Source organism: Vidua chalybeata, chromosome 9, assembly GCF_026979565.1.
Source record: "Vidua chalybeata isolate OUT-0048 chromosome 9, bVidCha1 merged haplotype, whole genome shotgun sequence".
NCBI lineage: Eukaryota > Metazoa > Chordata > Aves > Passeriformes > Viduidae > Vidua > Vidua chalybeata.
The window spans coordinates 20,213,769-20,238,102 of NC_071538.1; the positions used below are offsets into that span (position 1 = coordinate 20,213,769).

At 39.7% G+C, this 24,334-nt stretch overlaps 1 protein-coding gene across 2 annotated transcripts; it reads right to left on the reverse strand.

Moving 5' to 3' along the window:
* Window positions 1-23,730, reverse strand: GTF2B (general transcription factor IIB). 2 transcript variants are annotated; one of them, XM_053950158.1, is made up of 7 exons: window positions 21,755-23,730; window positions 19,228-19,334; window positions 8,854-8,987; window positions 3,223-3,369; window positions 2,957-3,086; window positions 2,097-2,378; window positions 1-509 (listed from the first exon to the last, which is right to left on the reverse strand). In XM_053950158.1, the coding sequence occupies exons 1-7, from the start codon at window positions 21,769-21,771 to the stop codon at window positions 376-378; spliced, it is 951 nt and encodes a 316-aa protein (XP_053806133.1). In that variant the 5' UTR covers window positions 21,772-23,730; the 3' UTR covers window positions 1-375. The 2 variants fall into 2 exon arrangements, with proteins under 2 accessions (XP_053806133.1, XP_053806135.1); XM_053950160.1 differs by lacking the exon at window positions 21,755-23,730 and adding an exon at window positions 21,298-21,356.
* Window positions 23,731-24,334: the final 604 nt, after the last annotated feature.

The window sequence follows — 24,334 nt, forward strand, 5'->3', positions numbered from 1 at the left end:
TGTTTTTGGAAAAGTTTATTTGGTAATTACACAATATTTTAAATTCTCCAAAATACATCTTACTCGATCCCTACAAAAGAAATCTAAATAAGTACAACAGTATCAAATTAAATTTGTTGCAACAGATATTAAATATTTACTTCCACTAATATATACATACAAAATGCCACACAATGAGCTTGTTTACCCTTGGAATGTATGCTGCCTTCCAGCAGTTATGCTCCATCTCCATATCCTCCAGTTCCACAACACGAAGACCCAATATTAACACTTTGTACAACCTTTATTATAGGCAAAAATAAAGAGTTTGTTTTTGTTGGTTTTTTTTTTTTTTGGGGGGGGGCCTGGGTTAATAGAAATTAACCCTCTGCCATCTCACAGTTGTGGTAGTTTGTCTACTGGGGTATCAAACTTGAAGTCTGCTGGGAAAAGATCTGGAGCTCGAGGATAGATCAGCCTGTACGACTGTCTAATCGTAACATCGGCCACACCAGCAATATCACCAATTTCTACAACAAAAAGCAGAGAAGTGGTTAGTTTTTACTTTTGCCATTTGTATTCAAGAAACCAGCAAGCATAACTTATCAAGAGGCATTGGACACTTGCTTCACTTGCAACTCCCCCAAAAGCCTGTTAGAAATGGTTTTAACTGCAGTGACTAATATTTTGGATACATAAGTCTGTCTTCTTATGTGCTACAGTTCAGCTTAACCTATAAATTATGGAATAACAAACTTCAAATTGGAAGAGGGCTAAGAGTGTAAAAGTGATTAGAAACATTTACTATATATGACCACCAATATTTTAATAAATCATCATCAACTTCTGGATCTTCATTTTTATGCTTTGATTAAATATAAGCAAAAACAAGCAAAAAACTGAGTCACAGACAAAAACTGATACCTTCAAGTTAAGCATGAAATACATTTACCTTAAAGTGCACCAAGAAATAAGGCAGAGGCACACAGCACTGTCTAACAAGCTGAGGGAACACTTGTTTGAGATGCACAGAAACTTAAATTTATTCAAGAGTTAGTCAAGTCAGGAATTTAAACCTTACACTGCATGAGAGCCTTCAGTAATGTCTGAAAACACTGGAGCAGTGTGGAGCCATGGTGTCCATGGCAAGCAGCTATATTTTAATTATCACTCTTAAGAGATGAATTCCAGTAGCTCACAACAAGCAAGGATGAAGGTACTGAACTTCCTGGCCTCCAGATCACTCACAGACCCAGCAAAGTGCCAACAGTGCTCCAGGGACATAAGCAGTTACAAATGCAGAACAAAACACCACAACCTGACAGACAAAAGCTATTCTTTATCCAAAAGGAATGCTCCATTAAGAAATTGCTACATTTTCAACATTTCTGATCTGGATAACTCAGTGGAGCACTTGGATCCATTTCTCACATCAAGTTCTACCCCCTGCAGCCTAAGCAAATGTCTTTCCCGAGATATTGCTGCCCTGTAGCCTCATTCCCTTGAGCCCCAGGGACTGATCCATGCTGCTCTGTGGCTCAGGAGCCCTGAACTCCTTACTGGCTCCCCACAGGCTAGCCTAACCAGCAGGGAATCTGCCCCATCTGGTCCACAGCAAACCTTGCCATCCCACACTTTCCATCTTTACCAGGCTCACGGTAAGTCAAGGACCATGTACTAATGCAGGCGATTCCCTGGCTGCAGGAATGAATAAAGATTCAATGTAAGCCAAAGCCCAAGTGCTCCCTGCAACTGCCACCAAGCTCCTGTTTGGAATATTTTAGAGAAGCAAAATGGACACACAAAAATACTAGCATAGGTGAACTTAAATTATTATGCTCATTTGAATGCACTGGTCCATTGCATTCAAGAATCCAACTCCTAATACCAGAAGAAAATGAACACAGTTTACACTGAGTGTAGCCAATTACTCCATTTCATTCTGGGGTTTGGGAGATCCTGGTTTGGTCCTTGTTGTATGCAGTTAGAATGGAGCTTATCACTGTTTGCACAGACCTCATCCAAGTTTTACAGCAATACTGAAGTTTCTTTCAAGAAGAAAGACATAGCAAACTAAAAACAAACCAAAAAAAGACCAAAAAAATGTCAAGTTTTACCTTTTTGTGTCCTTTTCTCTGAAGAAGCCTGTGATGCCATGTAAATAGCTGCAGCTGCTACAGAGATAGGGCTTCTCCCAGGAACCAAGTCTAATTCCACAGCTTTACGGGCAATATGTGTTGCTGCCATTTGTACTTGTTTGGGAAGACCCAGATTAGAACAGAATCGTGACATGAAGTCTCCAGTTGTAATCAAATCAACACTGGTTTCCAGAGCTTTCAAAATAAGTTTAAAACACCGGCCTATTTCTTTCTTTGAAATCCTGGACACTGCACATATTTCTGAAAAAAAAGAGTATAAATTAAATCTTAGGCTTCACAGCATTTGCTCCTCCCACAGTAATCCAACTTGATTCTCAGTATATTAAGACCCACAAAGAGAGCCAATGTCCTGAAGGCCACCATCATGAATAAGCTCTGACCATTTGTGAAAATTCAGTCAGTGCACACTTACCATAAGGTGCTAATTAATACAGCTCACTTAGTATGGGAAATTTGGTACTCAATGCTAGAGAATTGCATCTCTGTCAGGGAAAAGTTGCACAAATTTACTACAGAACTGCTGGTTCAAATTCAGTTAAAGTCAGTTACAACAGTCTCCACCATCCTCCGATCAAAACAATGCCTTTTAAGTTTCACCAACACTCAAAATATTTTTCAAATGCCAAAACCCCCATGCCCTAGAGCCTACTCCACAAATACAACAAATTCCCACAGACCCTTCTACCCTCCCCTCAAAGGTGAGCTACAGCTGAGAACAATTTGACAAAGTCCAGGAATAAGAAAGCCAACCTCCTACAGTGACAGTAACTAAATCTTTCCTTCATAGCAAAATTGAATCTGTATCACTGAAAACTTACCTTTAAATGTTCTTGGAACGCCCTCTTGCCTACAGGCTATGTAGAGACAAGCAGAAGCAATAGCATCATTACTTCTCCCCTTCAGGCTCTTTTGCTCATACACTTGCTTGAATAAATTATTTGTTCGATCCTTCAACGCAAGAAGATGAAATTTAATTAACTCTAGGCCATTTAATTAGCAGCAATATCAAAAATTCATGTGCTCATTATATTATGCTAACTAAGTCAATGCTAGAACAATTTAAGGAAGGGAGACATGAACTTACAACTATATTTCTAGGAAGGTTGATTCTGTCTGCCATGTTTGTAATTTCTTTAAAAGCATTCATCATCGCACGATCAGAGCTGCTCATAGTTCTGCGATTTTGGTACTTTGAATTCCCAAATTCATCAAAACTTGCTGCACCTGTGCCCTGAAAAGAAAAATTTGTATCATCAATAATACAAGCAACTAAGCAACTTCCTGCTCACTTCAAGAGCAAACATCTTCCAGCTTTATACACTTTCATTCAAGGCATCAGTTCCAACAGTTGTGTAAATAAACAACACTGAAAGTAACTCATTCAACCGAGCATTGTTCCACACAAGTTCTACACTTTACACCAGTCTCAAATCATGAATTGCTTCCCAGAGACTGTGGATTACACAAGGGTTTTTTCTTCCTTTACATAACAATAGTCACAGAGTCAAAAAGAGAAAGATTATATATAGCCAACGTGTGCATCTCAATACTCCTGTCACCAGTGCTGAGGTCCAGGATGATATTCTATGCAACTCTGGTGCATCCTTTAGGCTGCATCTGTGGCAGACAGGCAAGTCAGAAAAACGATTTTATGGTTAGCTGGAGACCAGTTGTTACAACGATAACCATCTTAGTGAAGGCATGGGCAAAGAGAACACACAATGCGCCAGTCCAACCCAACTTGATACGGTGCCTGTTAGAAGCTGCAAGCCTTAATCAGAAAATGGAAATACCCATGTATTTTGCCTTTGTGGGAAAATCATTCCTGACCCATGTTCTTGGGAACTGCCCTTCTATTTTTACACAGGCTATAACTCTATCATCTCTGAGGTGCACTTCTGCATTTAATACATGTTTTCTGACAGTAATAACACTCACTCCTGACCATTCACTTACACTTTTCCCCTTCCCATGCCCAAGGCCTCAATGACACCCCACTTGCAGCAGCCCCAGTGGATCCCTCCCTGCTGAGACACCATCTGTGGTGCTCACACACCTTGACTCACTGTGGCAACTGAGGACTTCGGCACAGAACCCTCCTCACAAGTCTCCCTAGCTCCTTCAACAGGTCTCTACGACAGATTCCAGAACCCTTCCTGGCTTTTTCCTACTACTCCAAACATCCTTTAATACAAAATAAGCACCCAGACACAACAGAGGACTGCTCCAAAGACAATCCTACTTCCTTGGCTCGATGAACACCTCCAACTATTCAAAGTTCCCACTAAGATGAAAAGGTAAACAAAGAGCAAGAATAAAGTACAACAGACTTCAGGCCACAAAGAGCAATACTAGGCCCTCCATTCAAAAATTATGCCACAAAGTATACAGAAGTCTCAGGTCAAAAGGCTCCTTGCTGGCACTCAGTCATACCCCTGCTCCCTGCAGTGTGTTACATTTGTGTTTATCATGGCCTCCTAGATCAGCTATGCACATTTGTTATGCACAAATGCTTACATGGAACTGCATGAGCTCAAACTCTTGTAGATGCCAGAAGAATGAGCACGAACAACAGCAAGTCCCCAGGTCCTTGTCTAGTCAGGTTTCACATCAGATATTAATCTACCAGGAAATACTGCTCTGTCCTGGAGCCAGCAAGGATTCCCCTTCACCACAGGGATTTTCCCTGGTCCACTGGTTAAGGAGAATCAAAAAATAAAATAAAATAAAAATTAAAAAAAACACATCTATTAGGTGCTGTGGAGTGAAACTAGACAAGGATTTTACCCTGCTGATGTGAGCCCTCTTCAAGAGCCATGCCCAATACACAACTCACAACTATAAAAAGGGTGGAAAACTCTTCCACCTCAATTGCTTACATAAACCATAGAAATTCTCCCTGCATTTGTTATTTAAATGCACCATCTACTTTCCTTCTGGAGCTTTGAGGGACAATGCTTTGTTGATTTCAGCCCTTGACAACCATGTTAGGAGCTCCTTTCCCTTCATGGAAAAGAACAGAAGCCACAGTTTTAACTGAAATGAAACTGACTTTATGAATCATGCGGTTCGCTGTTGTGGCCTTTGAGTCAGGAGTTCTACCTGTTTGGCTTTTAAACAGAACAGAAACCTTACGGATACAATCCTGGAAACACCCTTCAAGGTAACTAAAGTGAAAAACATGCAGTCAAGTAAACAGTGACAATCTCTGAAGGGGCTCCGTGGATGTCAGACTTACAGTGCTGGCATTCAACAGCTTTGTACCCCAGTATTCCCCTACAGCAGCAGAAAGTGTAAGTATGACCAGTATCATCCACATCACTGATTTGTGGTTAACCACAGCACCAAGGCATGCCCCCAAATCCAGCAGTCTTCTTGCCTAGTACAACCAGCTCATATGGATCAGTCTGATGGATCCTGTCTGATTTTTCAATCATCAGCCTCTGATACAGTCTCATTGCTTATCAATACAGCACTTCCAGATTCAGGCCATGCAGTTTAACAAAAGCCAGCTTTCTTTCAGAGATATCTGATCAAAGGATATGTATTCTATGCCAAGAGATTGCATTAGATCTTTGTTCAACCAATATAAATTCTCTTGGAGTTGCAGTTACTACAAAAAAAGGAATCAATTTAACTAGCAAAGGTGACAAAAGACATCTTCTACAAGCTAGGAAACAAAACTAACAGTTTGCTTTTAGACTCCTAGAAGAAACCTCCCTGTATCAAAACAAAACTAAAAGCTGCTTGTTCAGTTTTTTCTTTATGTTAGAATTTTAGAAATAACTATAATGTTCTGACAATCAAGTCACAATGTGACACCTCACCATGCCTCCAATTGATCTGCATTGTAATCAGATCAACTGCAGCACACAGTATCTAATTTCAGAGTTCCAGTTCTGTTCCAGTGTCCTGAAGACCTGCCTGTGGAATTCAAACCACTTCCACCACTGCCAACTATGCTATTCACCCTCTTCTTCACAGGCAAATCTATCTTTCTTCCAACACAGGCTGCTGCTGCTGCCTCAGACAGATGGGTTCCTTAAGCATTAAAACCAATTAGGAATTAATCCCTTTGCACAGGCAGAGCAGCTAACACATACAGACCACAGGAAGGGGCCCCAGAGCAGCAGCTCCTGCCTTCCTAGAGGAAAGAGAGACAAAGCATTCTGTGAAGCAGAACTGACCCTCTTCCTCTACTCTTACAAAGCAATACTGTTGTAACTGGCTGAGACTCTATTTCCACCTCTGTCCCCAGGAGTCTACAACAGATCTAACATGATGTGCCATAAGCATTATCAATATCAATGTCCTTCCCTTTTGGATTTCCCACAACACAGATTGTGTTTTAGGGGTTTTTCTGGTGGGGGTGTTTTTGCAAGGGTGGAGGTTGTCAGCTGTAAAGATTTTATTATCTGCAGTCCTACCTCAAGAAGAAAGAAAGAGCCCTGGTCCTGTCCCATATGAAAGGTTAAAGCCATCTCTGGCACACAAATATGGGGTCCACTCCAGGCCATTCTAACACCTGCTGCTAACTGGGAAGGTAATACTCTTTACCTTGCTTCATCCTCTGGAATTCACAAAGGTTGTTCTGTACTCTGTCAGGTACTACTTACCCTCTTCAAGACCACACCAATTTCACCCTTGCTCAACCACTGAGTCTATCTAGGTCAATCCACATCCCAGCCTACTGCCAGCAGGGACTTCAGATGACTGCTTGAGAAATGTACTACTTTCTTGCTGCAAAATTCATGCCCTTTCTGCACTGACAGCAGATTTCTTCGGCATCTTCTGGTAAAAGCCATTCACTTCCTTCCAAATGACTGAAAAAAAAGCAGCCCCTGATACAGAGCTCACATCAAGGAACCGACAACACAGAGCTCCTGCTTACCAGCAAGACAAACACAGGAACTCCTGTGCAGAAAACATCCTGGTTTGTTAAAGAGACTCTCAATCTCCCATAGAAAATAATGCACCTCTTCTGCAATTCCTCCCTGTGCAAATAAAGTATCTACAGTTGGACTGACTGCCCCCTCTACAATCCCAAACACAATCCTGGCAGCTCCAGCACTTTTTACTCAGTTCTCATAGGTTAAATCATACCACACTAAAACTCTCATCTTGTCTTTATGGAATGGCACTCTTTGCTACAACAAGTTTGCTTCTGCCTATTCTGGGATGTTCTGGTTCACAGCAAAACTTTCATTAGTTGAATGTCCAGCTCTGAAAGTCTATCATTTTCATGGGCAAACAAACTTTTCATAGAGGTTTGTGTGTGGCTTTAATTCTCTCACTGAGGTTGCTATCCCCCTTTATTCCGAACTAGGATCTGAACCTCCAGAGGGAAGGGGTTAACAGCACAAGTCACTGATCACCTGGACACAAAATCTATCCTTAGCTGAAATGTCTTTTGTCTTTTCCAACATGCAGGTTCTAAAGGAGCTCAGGTCATTCTAGTGACTGAATCAAACGGAGCTCCCAGAAACAAACCTTGTATTTACACAGCCCAGAGTGAGAAACAATGTGAGCCTGAAGCAAACAGCCCATTTCTCCATCTGATCTTTATCACAGCTGACCAAATTAGCAACTGAAGTCCAAGCCCTCTGAACTACAATATTTCTGATCCTATATAGGTGGTATTAGAATTCCTGTGACTTCTACAACACTGCTTTACAGAGCCACTTAGCAATGTCAATGTTTGAATGAAGCAGTGCAGAAATCTGTCTGAATGTACTCCAAAAGCCACCTATAATCCTAAAATATGATAGGCAGCAATGCTTGGAATTGTCCAAAACATAATAATCTACTTGGACAATTCCTCAAAGAGAAGACTTCTTTTTCACTAATGGTGAAAATTAACTGCCCATCAGTATTCACTTGTTGACTTCCTCACTTTGAACAGTTCTTGGATGAAAAGTATGCTGCACTCTGCCCTATACATACATATTTAGGCTCTTCATCCTAGCAACATCCTGGGACAAAAACCTCTGAGAAAACACATCAATCAGCAAAATGTTTTTAATCAGCAACTGCACCCCTTTTCACGAAACATTCAGGAAATCTGCAAAAAAATAATTTGGATCTTGCAGTAAAAAATGAAGAAGAAAGTACAACAATTAAAACTTACCTAGGTCACTACTTCATTAAAGGGAATGCATCTGTGTGACTAGTCCTGCTTGCTCTCAGGAGAAACAGCAGGACATAATAGCATCACAAAATTTCAACCCAAGTATAGACTGAATACTTTCCTTTGGGGCACTCACACCATGAAAGAATTTTACATTTAGTGCTTTAACATTAATTGAAAGAACATGTACAATGTGAGATCTGCAGGTCTCCAACATAAATCTGATACAGATTTTACTACCAAAAAAAAATGGCAGCACTAGCTATTGAGATCTCAACATTAATTTCAGAACCACTTCAAATACACTTGCTAAGTCAAAGTATATACTTCTTTTTAAATTGCAACATCAGCATTCCTATTTATAGCAACATATCAAAAGGTAGCAAGTAACCCCACAGCAGTGCAAACTTTTTGCAAAGATTGGCTCTTTCTTTCTATCCCCAGGAAAGGGCCACATTTTATACACTGTTGAAACATGCAACTTCAATCCAACTTCAAAAATATATATGTTATATAGTTTCTCTACAGACATACAATCTGGTACTTGAAATAAAAACACTCAGCAAAATTTACTATTTCCAGTGTTACCTTGCCAATCATTGTACTCAAGTCGCCATCACTGAGCAAAGGATTCTGGGTATCCCCGACTCGAGATGGGTCCTTGGTTGCTTTGTCATTGCTGAACGTTCTCCACTCCGACCCCACGTCTATGACCCGGTCACCTGAGAACACAAGGCAACACAAAGTCTGCATTGATACACTGCTTTATAATATTGCATGAAAACATGAAAACAGGTATCTGAGCTCTGCACCGTGAGGAGGCAGTCTGCTGGCATTCCCCAACACAACAGTAACTGGCAGGAGAACAAACACGAATGTTCAGGATCTACAATGGGAAAAAAAATGCAACTAGAGCTACACAGAAGGCATAAATAACTAAAGAAACACATCCAGAAACCAGGAGCCATCACCTTTATGGATTATCCATTAAGAACATCACGGCATTTCCAATACACAAAAGGAATCAAGATCTCGATTTCAAGCTGGAGTCAGGACTGCCTGTGGATTGTTCTCAATGAGTTAGTTGTTGTAACTTAACAAGTTCTATCACACTTGTCATGTGTTAATAGTGCACATATGAATTACCTATCATGCACAATCCCATCAAGCTATAGTAAATTATTTCTCTTGAATCATTTCTAGGTCCTTTGTACTCTCAATTTTGTACCTTCTAACCCACCACGGATGACATTTTGCAGTTCAATTTTTGTTCTTGAAGACAGTTGTGACCCTGTCCAATTTCATGATACTTTACAGTATCAACATAAAATATATATACTCAACTACTTTTTCTTAAACACAATCAACCCTGTTATAACTAGAAGATTTTCAGTACAGATTCAGAATAAACAGGAAAAGCATCACATTTTCTGAATGAAACAACTTTCCTTGCAGTCCTCTCTTAAATTCACATTCACCTAAACTTTTCCTACAGCAACTTACCAGTTTGAGAAGTAATTCTCACCAACATTCTGATGCAGGCAAAAGCCCTACAGTAAACACAACAATAGAAACTTGGGGGGGGGGGGGGGGGGAAGAAACACAAAAGAAAACACAAACCCCGGCCCCAAACCCAGCATAGTTCGTTGTATTCACACATCTGATAAAAGCTGCATTGCTAAGGTGTTGCCTCCAGAGCAATACTACAGAATTTTTAAGAACACATGTACAAAAGAACACAGAAGGAACACTTTTCTTAGTGTTCTGCAGTAAAGCAGAATACAGCTCAGAAGAAACTTCAGAATAATTGGTATCCTTAGCTAAACCTGAGGAAAAATTCACCACCTTTATCAATGTTTAAGTTTGTTGTGAGAGAAATGTCTGTAAAAAAAAGTAGCATTGACTGCACAGTTTACAGTATGGAAGTCTTAGAATGAAATCACAGAGGCTGATTTAACCTGGTGAAAACAGACAGAAAAAAAGCACTCTGCAAACAATACAAGATCTGAAGCTGGAGAAAATGCAGGTGTTGACAGAGTGATGCCACTGCAGAATTCCTTGGGGAATACAAGGGGACTCTAATTTGACAGAATAGCTCAATTTTTAACATAAAATTATGCAAGGAGGATGCTTGAAAGCTGTGAACCCCCAAAGAAATTGCTACAACAAAAAATAATAACTTTAGGTTAAAGGTGTTCTCATCAGTATCTGTCAGACCTGCTCATAACTATGGCTTCACCTTTATTTACTGCTCTAATAAAAACCAAGAGGAAGAAGAAAAAAAACAACCACAAAAAGCTACAGGGTTACAGATAGGATGAATCTGTGCTGCCTTTTACTCTTTCTGCTACAAAGGTCAACCCCCACACCCTTGGCAAGCTTGAATTTGCAGACAGTGTGCTCCTCTGACTCCTGGACTCTCTGTAAATATTTGATTCAGTAATGCTCCTTCTATGGCCTAGCAATAACTTTACTTTTAGACAAACCACCAATACTGTTTACAGCATCTAAAAAAAGCAAAATGTACTTAAAATTCTGGCATGGTATAAATAGAACACTGAGTACAGAGCAATGATGTAATATTTTTCCACACAAGTGGGAATGACCTAAATGACTCACACAGGGATCTGCCTCTTGTGAGTTATGAACCATTCCTGCTCTAACAAAAAAAGTTCTACATCACTGTCTGCTTTGATAAACACATCACAACCAGAAGATTGAGACTACTACGTCAGAGTAAGAAAAGATTAAGTAGAACAAATCACTGAATATAAGGCATTTATGTAATTAAGATGCAGTATGCAAATATCTTCATTTTGCCAAGAAATTTGCTACTACAGAAAAACAGTTTTTCTGTATACTGTCAATGTCACTGAAAATATACAAAAATCCTAGGCAGCACATTCCATCTTTCAAAAGCCTTCCACAAACGTGTGACACAAGCTAGAAGTATTAATGAAAATGGAACAAATAAGCCCACAGGTTTCCATAGATGGAAAATGTATTCAGCTACAAGCATGATTAGCTGGATTATCCCATTCTACACGAAACTAAAAGAAACAAAATGCATCATTTATTATCTTTAATTCTTCAATACATAAAAAAACACTTTAGAACTGTGGTATTAGTACAGATTCAATTAAGCCCCACACTAAGTGGTCAAAGCAAAACTTTAAAATACTAAGTTTAGTCTTGCAAAAAACAGTGTAAGAAAGCCTTGAAAATTGGTCCTGAATTAAGATTAAGTTCTAAACTGAATTTGCTAGGTCATACCCTACTGACTGGCTTTCCTAAACAAGCTGGAATATGGGTCCAACAGTCCAACATGAGAGTAAAAAAATCTCCCAATAAGTATACTATACAGTTGTCTCTGCTTTCTCACATTTTATATATAAACCTTCTAAAACTACAGTAAGGATGGGAGTGCCCACATATTCCTTGGCTACTTCCTTTTGAACAAAAGGGTTTCACCAGATACAGTCACATTAGATACTCCTTTATTTGATTTTCCTCTAACAGATGAGTTCACCTCCTCAGCTTCCTCCTCTGAAATACATACAAAAACAACAGTTTATAGGACCAAATCCTTGTGAAATGCATCTCCAGGCTGATACCCCAAAGCATCTTTCTGAACAGATTAATTTTTCTCCACTGCTTCATTTCTTTTCATAAACTACTCTTCAACTATTCAGTTTCTCTTTAAAATACAGTCTAACAGACTAACACACAGGCTCCAGTGCAAACACACACTGCCAACTTCCCTGGTCAGTAACCAAATTCAGGTTACTCAATCTCAAAAGCTCATTTAGTAAAATGCAGAAGTGCTACTCAGAACGGAAAACCTCAGGCCAAGGTTACTTTTCTTCACAACTGACACATGCAGAGAGCATGTGCTACAGATATTCAAGACCAAACTCAGGTCAGACTCAAAAATTAAAATAGAATTTTGAGCAGTTTTTAAAACATAGTATGAAATATCTACACATCAGAACTTATGTATGTTTACTCCTCCCCTGAAGTGATATCTCAGAGGAAAATATTTTCAAGCAACAAGTCCTGAGTTTTCATTTACATATTTGCAGTGAAATAATACCAGCTATTTTAATGCTGCACTCCACTTGCAGTAACTCATAAAACATATGTATTTTCTTCTCCTTCTGCATTTTGCATTATCTGTTATAAGACAAGACAGCTTAAAACTGAAGATTTCTAACCAAAACAAGAAATATGATGACATTCATGAGCAATGTAATCTTCCAAATCCAGTCTTGAAACACTTCTGGGAAGGCATGTTCTTAAGTTCCTTTCAGAGGAGCTCTAATGTTAGCTGCACATTGTATTAACTTCTGCATATTATTAACTAATATTTTAATTTTAACATAAACACAGTATTAAAAGTTGATTTGCACTCTGAAGTCCCAAAATACCAACTGTTAGTAGAGAATGCTTCATTCTCACAGTTAATTAAGGAATCTGCTGCCATCTAGTGAGCACATATATTATACATTTAATTAAAAGCATTTTACAATGCCAAATTTAAATATAAATATGTATATGGATATAAGATTACACTTAAGCTTCAGTCAGCTCCTTATTAAGCAGAGTAATGAGGTGATGTGACAAACTACAGTGAAAAAACTAATGAACAGGCTACAAGCTGGGAGAATCATGAAGACATGAAACTGCACAGAGCCAGGCTGAACAGAGTAGATCAAGCTTCAGCTCTCAAGACTCTCCTAACTCCTAAATCACTTCTGCAAACTGCTTCTGGACTTGCTCCAGCAAGTCTCTCTCTTCCTGGTACAGAGAAGTCCAGAGCAAGACACAGTACTCCAGGTGTATCTACTCCACATTCTATTTATTAGCTTATATACTGCCCCATATGGTAGCCCAGAACCTTTTTCTCCATTTTCAGCCTTAGAACTTCTCTTAAGGACCCGATGTATTAAATGTTACCACAGAATAAACTCATGGGGGGGGGGGGGGGGGGGAATAAACAAACACAGAATTTTACAGTCACCACTTTTTCTACAAAATTTCCAGCCCTTATTAAGACATTAGTATTCTTTATAAAAGTTATCTTGTTTTCAATGAATTGTCACCACCACAAATTTATCATCACAACCAGCAACACCAGCCTATTCACAAGACAGTTAAAATAACTAAAGAAGGCTTTCAGATGGCTAAACAAAACATAAAAAGACCCACAAGCAAGCAAGCAAACAGAAAAGCCGCAGATGATTTTAACTAGTTGCCAGACATCAACAGCATCACACCAGTACCAAAAGGCAACTATGGATTAAAACAGTACAGCACCGCAGGCAAATGGCTGCTACAAGAACAAAGGCTTAGCAGCTCCTGCATATCCAAATGATGACAAATCTAAAAGGACTTCCTAAGCCATCAGCTTGCATAATAATTTTGGAAGAAGCAAATGAGAGTAGAAATGCTAATGATCAGGTGGATAAGTCTGGTCAACTGAAGTTACACCTCCCCAGGACCTGAGGCCTTTAAAAGATTAATGGCTCACATACTTGTGAAGGATGCTCCAAACTACAGAATCTCAATTGAAAATGTTGTGCCTGATCTATTCTACATCACAATATTTGAGACTCTTTTTCCATCAGAGCAGTTCAGACTGTTTCCAAGCCCTTATTTGCCTTGTCAACCTGGTAAGGAAGTAAGTTGAGAACCACTCCCTAAACAGGATGATTAAAAATGTTACTGTTACTTACTAGAAAAATCTAATACTTCACCTAATAGAATCATTAGTGGCCCTCAAATACTTTAGGTCACTAGCCAAAAACCCACTAAAGCCTCCTCCACCCTCCAGGAAATTTCATGCTAAGAGCAGTGCTTATTACAAAGCCTGACAAAAGATGCTAACTTTTAACATCTAAAGTCTGTTTCCACTCTTACAAGCATTACTGCTAAACCCCTAGAGGCATCACCCTTTGCCTTTAAAGCTGAAAAGGGTTAGAATTAAAACAGACTATTTGAAATGCTGGCTGAGAAAGGCAAGCAGGTTACCTTCTTCGTATTATAAATTTCCCTTATAACGTATCTGTGAATGCTTATGCAAGAGTCAACTATTCAGAATGGCTTTAAGCATCAGTATCCTTTATAATTAGCTTTCCTCTGAATGCAGAGTCTTTTCCAAGGACCAACTTTTCAGACACTTTTTGGTAGTCTGGACACCAAGCATGTAACAGCTACTAATACACATCCATATCTAAAGATTTTTGCCTACTTTTTAAGCAATACTTTGAATAAAGAATTACTGTTTTAAAGATTGACAGTACTTGCAGAAAGGAATAAACCTGAACGTACACCCAAATATTAAAAGATTTTTCCCCTATTGATGTAACTGCCCTCTACTGGATGCAAGTCAGAAGTACTTGAGCACCTTCTCCACTTACTGGATACTACAAACAGCTGCAAAAAATTTTTTTTTTCGTTTTCAGAAAAAACAAGCAGCTATACAGAAGCAAGCAATCTTATCCCTAATGACAGACATCCTGAGTAATGAACCAGCCAGTTCATTACTGAACTGAGTAATTCAGCTGAGAGGCAATTGTGAAACCCTTTCCTAATGGTTTATTATACTGCCAAGAAAAAAAAACAACCCGTAGTATAGTCAAATCTCACGTATTCTTCATGGACCACATTTGAATTTACAATGCACCATTTTGATCTCAAACTTGTCAGAAATATCAGCCAAACAAATCCTCAGACAGATTTTTGTAACGGCCTTAGTACTGACAACAGCCTATTGAATATTTTTCCCTAAAATTCTTCAACTGAACACCCAGGTATACACAGAACACAATAGAAATGTCTGAATATTGGTCAAAATTTGATTTAAAGCTTTAACGAGCTGATATGTGTCCAAGGATCCTCATCAGCTGGAGACAGACTTCTGCTTTTTTAATCAAAGAAGGCTCCCCAGAACAGAACCACACAGGAACACTGTTCCTCTCAGCCACACTTGCCTAGTGAAGCAGACAGAGCTAACTAGTTAGAGAAAATCACTTACTACGCACTGAAAATAAATTCCTCACTGCTTAATTCCTGCACACTAAGACAACATTTAATGAAGCTATTTATACAGAAGTTTAAAGAATGTCTTCAAAAGGTATTCCTAACCTGAGGTATTCCTTATACCCGAGATACTACATAGCAGTACATGCCACCAGACTTGTTCTTATCCTCCTCTGAAATTCACATCATCTTGCAACATCAAGAAAATTCAGTGCTTTGTCTTCCACTTTCACTCTGCTTTCTTCAGACCCTTCTGGCATATGAGCTGATTCCCAGCCTTTTTTACTGCCTCTAAGGTAGAAAGCAAAATATCTGCCTGTCAAGAAAGAGGATTTGCTAGCCTTCTGTTCTTGAACAACACGCTTCTCCCCCCACCAACCCTGTCAGGAGAATGAGATATGGTGAATGTTTTAAATGAACACAGAACTAAGCCCTAAGAACTCTGTCCATGAGCTCTCCCACCAGCCCATGAACCCTTACTGTAGCACATAGCTTAGAATGACTGGAGAAAGGCAGGGATAATAAAACACTATTCTTGTCACAGCAAATAAACCTGGACAGAGTTGTTAAGTCTCAAATGCATGTCAATCCAGACTAATATAAGAATTTCTTGGATGACTATAATTTAGGTCTCCAAGTGCCTTTCAAGCAAAAAGCAAATAGCAGAAGGAAAAGTTAACAAGTTGGAAATAATTATCATGAGAAGACAGAACACAAACTAATCCACAAAAAGTAGTAATGAAAAGGCAGATGAGAGGTTTTAGTAGAATGAAGCAGTATTTTGAAACACTAATACTCTCAACACCACCTTCAGTCATAATGACATTACAATATTAAATTATTTTAATACTGCACAGTAAAACACCAGTTTATTTAGAACACATGGAAAATACTGTGCAAAAAAACCCAGCATACTAGACTTAAATTTCAATCTTATTGAGACTCAGAATAAAACCTGTAAGTAGAAAACAACTTTGATAAAAAATCTTTCTCAAAAATCCCTTTAAAAAGTAGAACTTGCAACATACAGCTCTGCCTAAAATATGGAATCCACTTATTAAAGAGATCAGCTCCTCTGCGTCCTGGCCTCCTGCTACCCCAAAATTTTCTATTGCTTTACCGTTTCAGCTGCAGACCTGACAAATGCAAGATCATTTATAATAATACTGATTTAATCTCCTATTCCCAGAAAATTGATTACAAACCTGAAAATTATCTATGCACCAGCTATTTTATCCTACAATACAGTTTTACATATAATAGTCTTACACTCTTTCCATAAATAAGCAACTTCAGTACTTTAACATAGCAAGCAAGAAAAACATCAAATGCAAATACTCTTAGTCAAAGACTATTAGCTCTGTCTACAGCTAACCTGCACATACACACACTTAAAAAAAAAAAAAACAGTGAACTCACACCAGTATGTACTTTATAGCAGTAATGCAAGAGCACAAATTCTGCATTTACCATTTACCATACACCAGCAGTGATCTGCAGACACTAAAAACCAGTATTTTTATATAAACCTGTAGCACTTCTTTGGCTCCACGGTATATTGATTTTTGCATGAGGGGGGTTAACTGTTCTAAATTATCCCCTTCACTGAAGGATCCCAGTAACTTTTAGTCCATCCCAAACTGTATTTTCAGTGGGCTCTGCTCACATGTGATCATGACGCATGCAAGCCCTGAAACAAAACTTCTCAACGTAAAAACAGGAAATGAAATCACTACTCTCTTAAGGGGAACGTGTCCCATGGAATCTGCTACAAATACACAAAAGTTGCATTTGGAACACATGAAAGCTAAATTTTGTTTTCACTCCTTTAAAACATCCCTACTTCACAAGCAACTCCAGAAAGCAGGCATCAAGGATTGGATCTGGTTTACACCACCTCTAAATTTCTTATCAGACCAGGTGAGAAAATATTTAGTGCTCACACTTCTCTTTGGTCACTTCCCTTCAATTACTTATCATCACCCTATTTAATTGGTTTTCTAAATTACCTGCTGGATACCCTAGCTAAGGAATTGGACACAGAGGCAAGCTGAACAGCTGAAGGAATGCAACACAGAATGAGAACAATCAGCACAAGTCTGTTAAAGCCTTTTGGTGAGAAAGCCACAGAATGCTTACCTAAAAAACATTCTTTATCCTACCAGTACTGTAGGCAGTAAACTACACTAAGACAATTGCAAACACATATTAAAAACTCAATTCAGAAACAGTTTCTACTAATATTCTAATGATCCTGCTCATTGAAATTGCTAACATTCTGAACTAAAGAATTCACCAATGCTATTAATTCAGAAAAAAACAGGATAAACTCTTCAGGCAAGAATTCCTTGTGACTAGGTTACAGAAGGTGTATGAATTGAGACTTCTGACAAACTCCAAATTCCAAAAAATTACATTTATGAAGAAAAAGCTTTTCCTCTTCTCCCAATACCAGAACTATCTTAAGTTATTAACTGATCAAGATGGGCTTTTCTAAACTTTTGCTCAATCTCTGTCACAGCCACGCAAAGAGCTGAACATGCACCAAACTATTTTAAGCAGTAACTTAGAAGCTCAATCATATTTCAGTAGGAAATACTGCTGTGAATATTTGCATTTTTAACTAGCAAATTTATTCTGATTAATTGACCTTTATCAGAATTTATGCAATTTAAACCTGTCCTTCTTTTTAACAAAGCAGTTATAAGCCTTCCTTTACAGGTTTTAAACAGTTTCATAATTTTAAAGAAAACTGGTACTTAAGTTTAAATGTTTTAACATTTACCCCTACATTTATGTAGGAGTTTGCCTTTGTATCAAGAGACATATTTTAGTTGCTTGGCTAAACTAGTACTACCTTCACCACAAATTCCTTAACTTTCAGCTTTTTATGAAAATTTTTAAATTCAGCAAGGCAAAACAAAACCACCAGAGTCTAGGAAAGAGGGGTATAAACAATTTGAAATATTTAGCACCACTGAATGAATCACACAACCATGTACCCTCAAGGAGGATTTTTTCACGCAATGGCCTAAAACAAATTAACAGAAATCAATGAAGTTTAAAGGATGATCATAATATAAGCTTGTAAAGTTTCCCATGATAAAAGGAATAAATACAGTAAGGTACAGTAAGGTAAGGACATTAAGGCAAAATGCTGATCCTAGAAAAGATACATAAAAATGTATGTAAAAGATACATAAAAATATATATGCAGCAGGTTCTATAGCAACTTCCTCTTTCTCATTCAAACAAAAGACAATGCTTAACAGGCCTTTCATTTTAAATATTCCATTATACTTTAAAATATAGTTTAGTCTGTGGAAGTTGCTGCTACACAAACCAAGTAAAAGAGTTCCACAAAATTCCAGTGGGAAAACTTAGGATAGCTTTAAAAGCCTCGGGAGAAGTGATTAACAAAAACGCATGCTGGCAACCATATAAAGATAAATCTTTCAGGGCAGAAGATAACTCTAGCTACTGGGAAACTGAGGTTGGTTGGGGTTTGGTTTTGTGTTGTGTTGGTTTTTTTCCTTATAAGCAAGTTATTTCACAAAGAGCTTTTATAACATCTCTTACACTTTCCTGAATGAAAGAAGAGTCATGAATAAAGACAGAACATGGGACTGGACAGCACAATACTCTAATTCATATTACAGCACATTTTAAATTTTCAGTCTTTAAAGAGAGCTTGATTATTTTCAAAGTGTAAGAAGTTACTGGAAGACAGGCTACGCAGAGCAGTAAGCTTTTAGCAAACAGACAATCACAGAAGAACCTAAGCCTCACACAGAAAACCAAAAACAAACAAACACACACCCCATCAAACCTACCACTCACACTTGGACATCAAGAGGGCGCAAACCTGCACACACCATTTAGGTTACGTGGCAATTTATAAAAACATGAATAATTACTTACCTACTACTAGCCCACACTCAGAACAAATCATATCACCAGCTCTGTAATCCTCCACTAAAATGGAATCTGGATGATTTGGGCAAGTCACCCTCGGAAGTACATCCAAACTAAGAAATAAATGAGAAGTATTCATTACTATTAAACAAGCAGGCTGCATATCAAAATCAAAAGAGTTCCTTGATGATAAGAACACTTCAGTAATACACCACTTAATGATTTAAATTACAGAATATTAACTTGATTACCTGAACTGCACTTTTTATTTGAATGCTATAACACTACATTTGACAATCAAGACTTCAGATGACCTTAAATTCCAATTTTTTTGTAATGTATCTTGTACCAAAATCACTTCAAATCAAAACATTAAAAATCTACATAACACACTTGATTAAATGCAGTGTAACTCAAACTACTGCTAAATGAAGTTTCCCAAGAAGTTAGTGGCAATTTCTTCATTCCAAACGAGCACTTTCACTCCTCCTACTCAGAACAGTATTATTTACCAGGATCTTAACTCAGGAAGTAGTGCACATACAACGTGTATGTTTGGAAAACTCCCAATTCAAACACTGGTTTATTTTAAAGTATTTGAACAATAAATTCCATTTTAAATTAAGCAATTAATAGCAAAATCTTAACAAAAAGTAATCAGCTCCTAAGGCAATTACATGACAAGAAGTTCTGAAAACAGGGATCTCTTTCACACCCATGGATCTTCAAGAATTACAGCTACCCATAAAGCATTAGCATTATTTAATACAACAGCTTTTGTTTACTGACTAAAGTAACAGCCAGTTGCTTCTAACCAAACATTTTTAAAGTAAATACTTCATATTAACAACTGTTACATAGTTCTACTAAAACCAATTATTTCAAAATTGTAGTAAAAAGTGTTTACAATTGGGATCCATGTATTCCACAAAGCCATTTTGCTCAAGCTTAGAAGCACAAGAGTACAGAAGTTGATCTCAAAAAATTTATCATGACTACTAACTTCCATCTGATTAAACCACAAAACAATTTGTAATCCATTCAGTTGTAAAAAAATTCCCAACAGAATTACTCTGAGTTCCCCCATTTGCCACTATTATTTTTGCCATTAATTCAGCCTAACCTATACTTCCCATCTTAATTTTCATTTTTCAATATTTCTGATGAGTCTAGAATACCAAAAAGTCAAACATTTTAATCTACTGACTGTTCACAAAAATGTCTGCAATCCAAAACCAAAACTGAAAATCAACATAACTATTAATATTAAAACCTCCAGAAAACACATGTCAACACAAGACCTTCAGATGTAAATTATGTTCAAAACAGTACATGAAAGCTCTTTAAACTACTTTCCTTCTATTCCCAGCCACAAGTTTCATATGACAACACTGTTGACAAAGCATTCACAATCATCTGACATTTGGTATTACATAAAAGGCAGTGACACACCAAGCAAAAGGAAAAAAAAAATCCAGACACCCCAAAGAATACCAACCATGTTTTGTTTCAGACTTTACCTTTGTAAAACAATGCAAAAATTTGTCTTCCCATCCCCATTTAACTCGGTTTATCTACCTACACATTTATATTGTACCCCTTGCAATGGGTTCAATTTAATAAGCCAGCTACACGTAAGGAAAATGCATGGCACGTGTGTAAAGGCCCATCTCAGCAAATAACTCCCGAGACGCAGCAAGATCACTCGGAAGCACTTCCGAGATCCCAGGACAGGTTTAGCATGAGTTACAGAGTCACTCCAGTCTGCTCCGTGGGCCTTCCTGACTAGAAAGAAAAACTCGGCATGTCTCCAGGAGGCAAGAATTCAGAACCCGAAACCCGTCTGGTCACCGAATAGTGCCCGTACGGATTTAGGGTGGGAGCCTAAAAGTAGTTTCCAGGCCCCGATAAGGCGGAGTCAGGCCAGGGAGCTGCACCTCGGCTCAAGGCAGCGCTGAGCAGGTGGGACACGGGGGTCGCACCAGCCGGTGCCCGGCCCCCAGGACGAGCTCGGTACCACCTCAGGCCCGCAGGCACGGCACGGCCCGGCCAAGCCACAGCCGCGCTTGGACAGACCGGGCCGAGTCGCCGTTCGCGCCGAGCTGTGGCTGACGAGGAGCCCGGCACTCAGGTCATAAATCCCCCAAAAACCTCGGCGTCTCCTCAGAGCGCTGCCCAGCAATAGCGACACGAAGACGCGAAGGCGGCGAGCTCGGCCCCTTAAAGGCCGCTCAGCCGGGGGCCGCCCGGCCCGGCCCGCAGGAACAGACGCGGGCGCCCTGAGGCCGACCGCCCGCCGCCCTAAGGAACGGCCCTGACAAACAGGACACCGGAGAGGGGCCGGTGCGTCGTGCACTGCGAGAGCCGCGCTAAAACGGCAGCACCGGGGCCGGGCAAGAGCCGCGATGGCCGCCGGTCAGTCCCCAGGCGGTCGCGGGGGCGACGCAGCCATCTTCTGTCTGTGCCGCGGGAGCGATGTCGGAGCGGCTCCCTCTCCTCCCTCGGGCCCCCCGCGCCCAGACCGCCCCCGTACCGGCTGGTGGACGCCATGTCGGCGGAGCTGCAGCGGTGCCGGAGATCACGCGGCCGAGCGGCCCCTGTAATTAAATCCCGAGAGCGGCGGGCGGGGCCGCCGAGCGCTCCTACGGGTGCCGCGAAGGGGCGGGCGCAGGCGCGGGCCCGGGCCGTGCCCGTGCGGCTGCGGGCCCGCAGGGCGTGGGCTGGAACGTTCCCCTCGGCTCGGGCCGAAGCCTACAGAACCCCCGCACAAAGCCCACCGTGCCGGCCCCGGGGCGTGGCTCAGCTGCCCTTGTGCACGCTCCGACAGTTTCGTGAATTCACACAGAAGACAAGCGTGAGCAAAACTGCCCCAAGGTTGCGCAGAAGTACATGGGGTACAACGCGTTCTCGGCTCTGAAACTAAGCAGACACCAATTCCCAGAAAGGGGAAGGGAAGTTTAGTTCCTCCTTGCTGCCATCGCCTGCCACAGCTGTTGTGGTTTACTGGGCTGAGGATGGACGAGGAGAAGCGGACGCCTCTCTGGGCAGGACCCGCCGGTGTCGGGCCGGCTGTGACTCGGATGCCCTCGGCGAACAGGCCGTGCTCACCCGCCCGGGCTGACTGAAGCAAACACAAAGCCCGCAGGTGCCTGGGGGCTTCCCTTGTTCGCCGCACACCTGCGTGGTGTGATCAGCTCCCCTTCTGTCTCTGCCCCTCGCATCCAGTTTGGCAGAGAGTGTCAGGCCTAAGAGGAGGAGAAACCACAAAAACTGGTCTTAGCAAGACCAAAGCCCTTCAGCACTGGACTCGAGTCCTGGCTTTCACTGCCCAAGAGTTTATCTGTATGCAAAATTAGTCTGTAGAATGTGCAGCAACAACTGCTTTTCAAGCCCAAGCTATAAAACAGTGGAAAATAAATTTATTCCTTCAGAATGAGCCTACCCTCACGGAAAGAGAAGCATAAATGGCACAGGAGGGCCTATAGATTTTGTAAAGTGCCATTATTTCAATGCTTTAAAGTGATGAGTATTGAAATCTCTCAGCAATTATAAATTTGCTATCTACTAATCAGATACACAGAACTTTTCATACCAGTTAAGCCAATATAACAAGAATATTTTTCAATTTACTAGCTCAAAGGAAGAAATCCCCTGTGGTTCAAAAGATCTCTAATACTTGGCTAAAATTGAGTCAAAATAATTATCACACAACCTCCAAACACTTCTCTACCAACTGCAGTTCTATTTGCTGGTTGAAAATGGGCAGGTTTAAACTTGATAGCAAATTCCTTAGGCTAAAATAAATAGAAACCTTTTGGAATATAAGAAAGCTGAACTATTAGAAAATAGAGATGCTGAGATACAAACTTAAAAGTTTTTTTCCACTTGAAATAATATTTTTCAGAAATGCTCAGTAAACCCAAAAGATGAAAGAGTAGTGAAAAACAAATCACTGTAACTGTTGGTGTGAATACAGCACATGATATAAGGTTTCTCCATAACCTCTGAAATATGTGTGGACCAATGACTGCAGTAGATGTGCCTCATCACCACAATGAGTCCCTTTCAAGCTTTCCAGGTTTGTCTTGGTTTCTCCTGCATTCTGTTCTACAAAAAAGATGTTCTGCTGGCAACCACTGTCAACCCTCCTAAGCCTATTCTCATTAACTTAGAATTGGAAGAATTTCATTTTCACCACAGAAGGACAGTGATTTTCAGAAATGTTGCAAAAATACAATAGATATATCATGGTTTCTTTATTCCTTGTCTGCAGCAATTTTTCAAGTAGCAGACAAAAAGCAGTTGATGTGGCAAATGGAAGTATCACCATTAACACTCTCTGTCAACAGATCATTTTAATAATACACAAAGTTTACCTTGTTGTCCCCAGCTGTTCTTTCCCATCACTGTAGTCACACCAATAATCCTATTTTAAAACTTGCTTCATTGGTCATTCTGGAGTTTCTCAAAATTTCATACCAAGTTTCTCACGCTGGTTACTGTCAGTAATAAAAGTGTTTCATTAAACTGCAATTCTTGCATTGCTAATTCTACCAGCATCATTTCAAAAATAATGCACTGGGATATTCAGACTCCTTTGCAAACACAATGAACAGTATATTAATGAAAACAAATCACTGGTTCTTATTTGTATGTCTAAAGGACCTTTGTAATGGTTTGTTGATTTACCATGTAGTTCAATAGCCTGTTGCAATCTCAGTTCCTGCAACACCAAAGCTCCCCAGTGCAACTTGCATAAACAGATTTTAAACTTCTTGTAAAATAGTGTAGGTTTCACAGAAACCACAGAAATTTAGTATCTAAAAAGAAGTTTATCCGGTAATTTAATATAGGAATTTTTAAATTAAATTAATTCTGAAATTTCAGCTAAGTAAATCTAATTACTGAATTGATTTTTCTACACAAAGACTACACACCACTTTCAAAATACCAGCCAACCATCTTCTGGTGAGATTTGGGGAATGGCTGTGCAAGACAGCTACAAAGACTACAGAAGTCCCTGCTACTGGACTCCCAAAAGCCCAAGACCAAGAAGTATTAATGAAAATATCTAGCAGCTCTTCTCTCAGGCCAGTTTCTATACCTTTTTTTA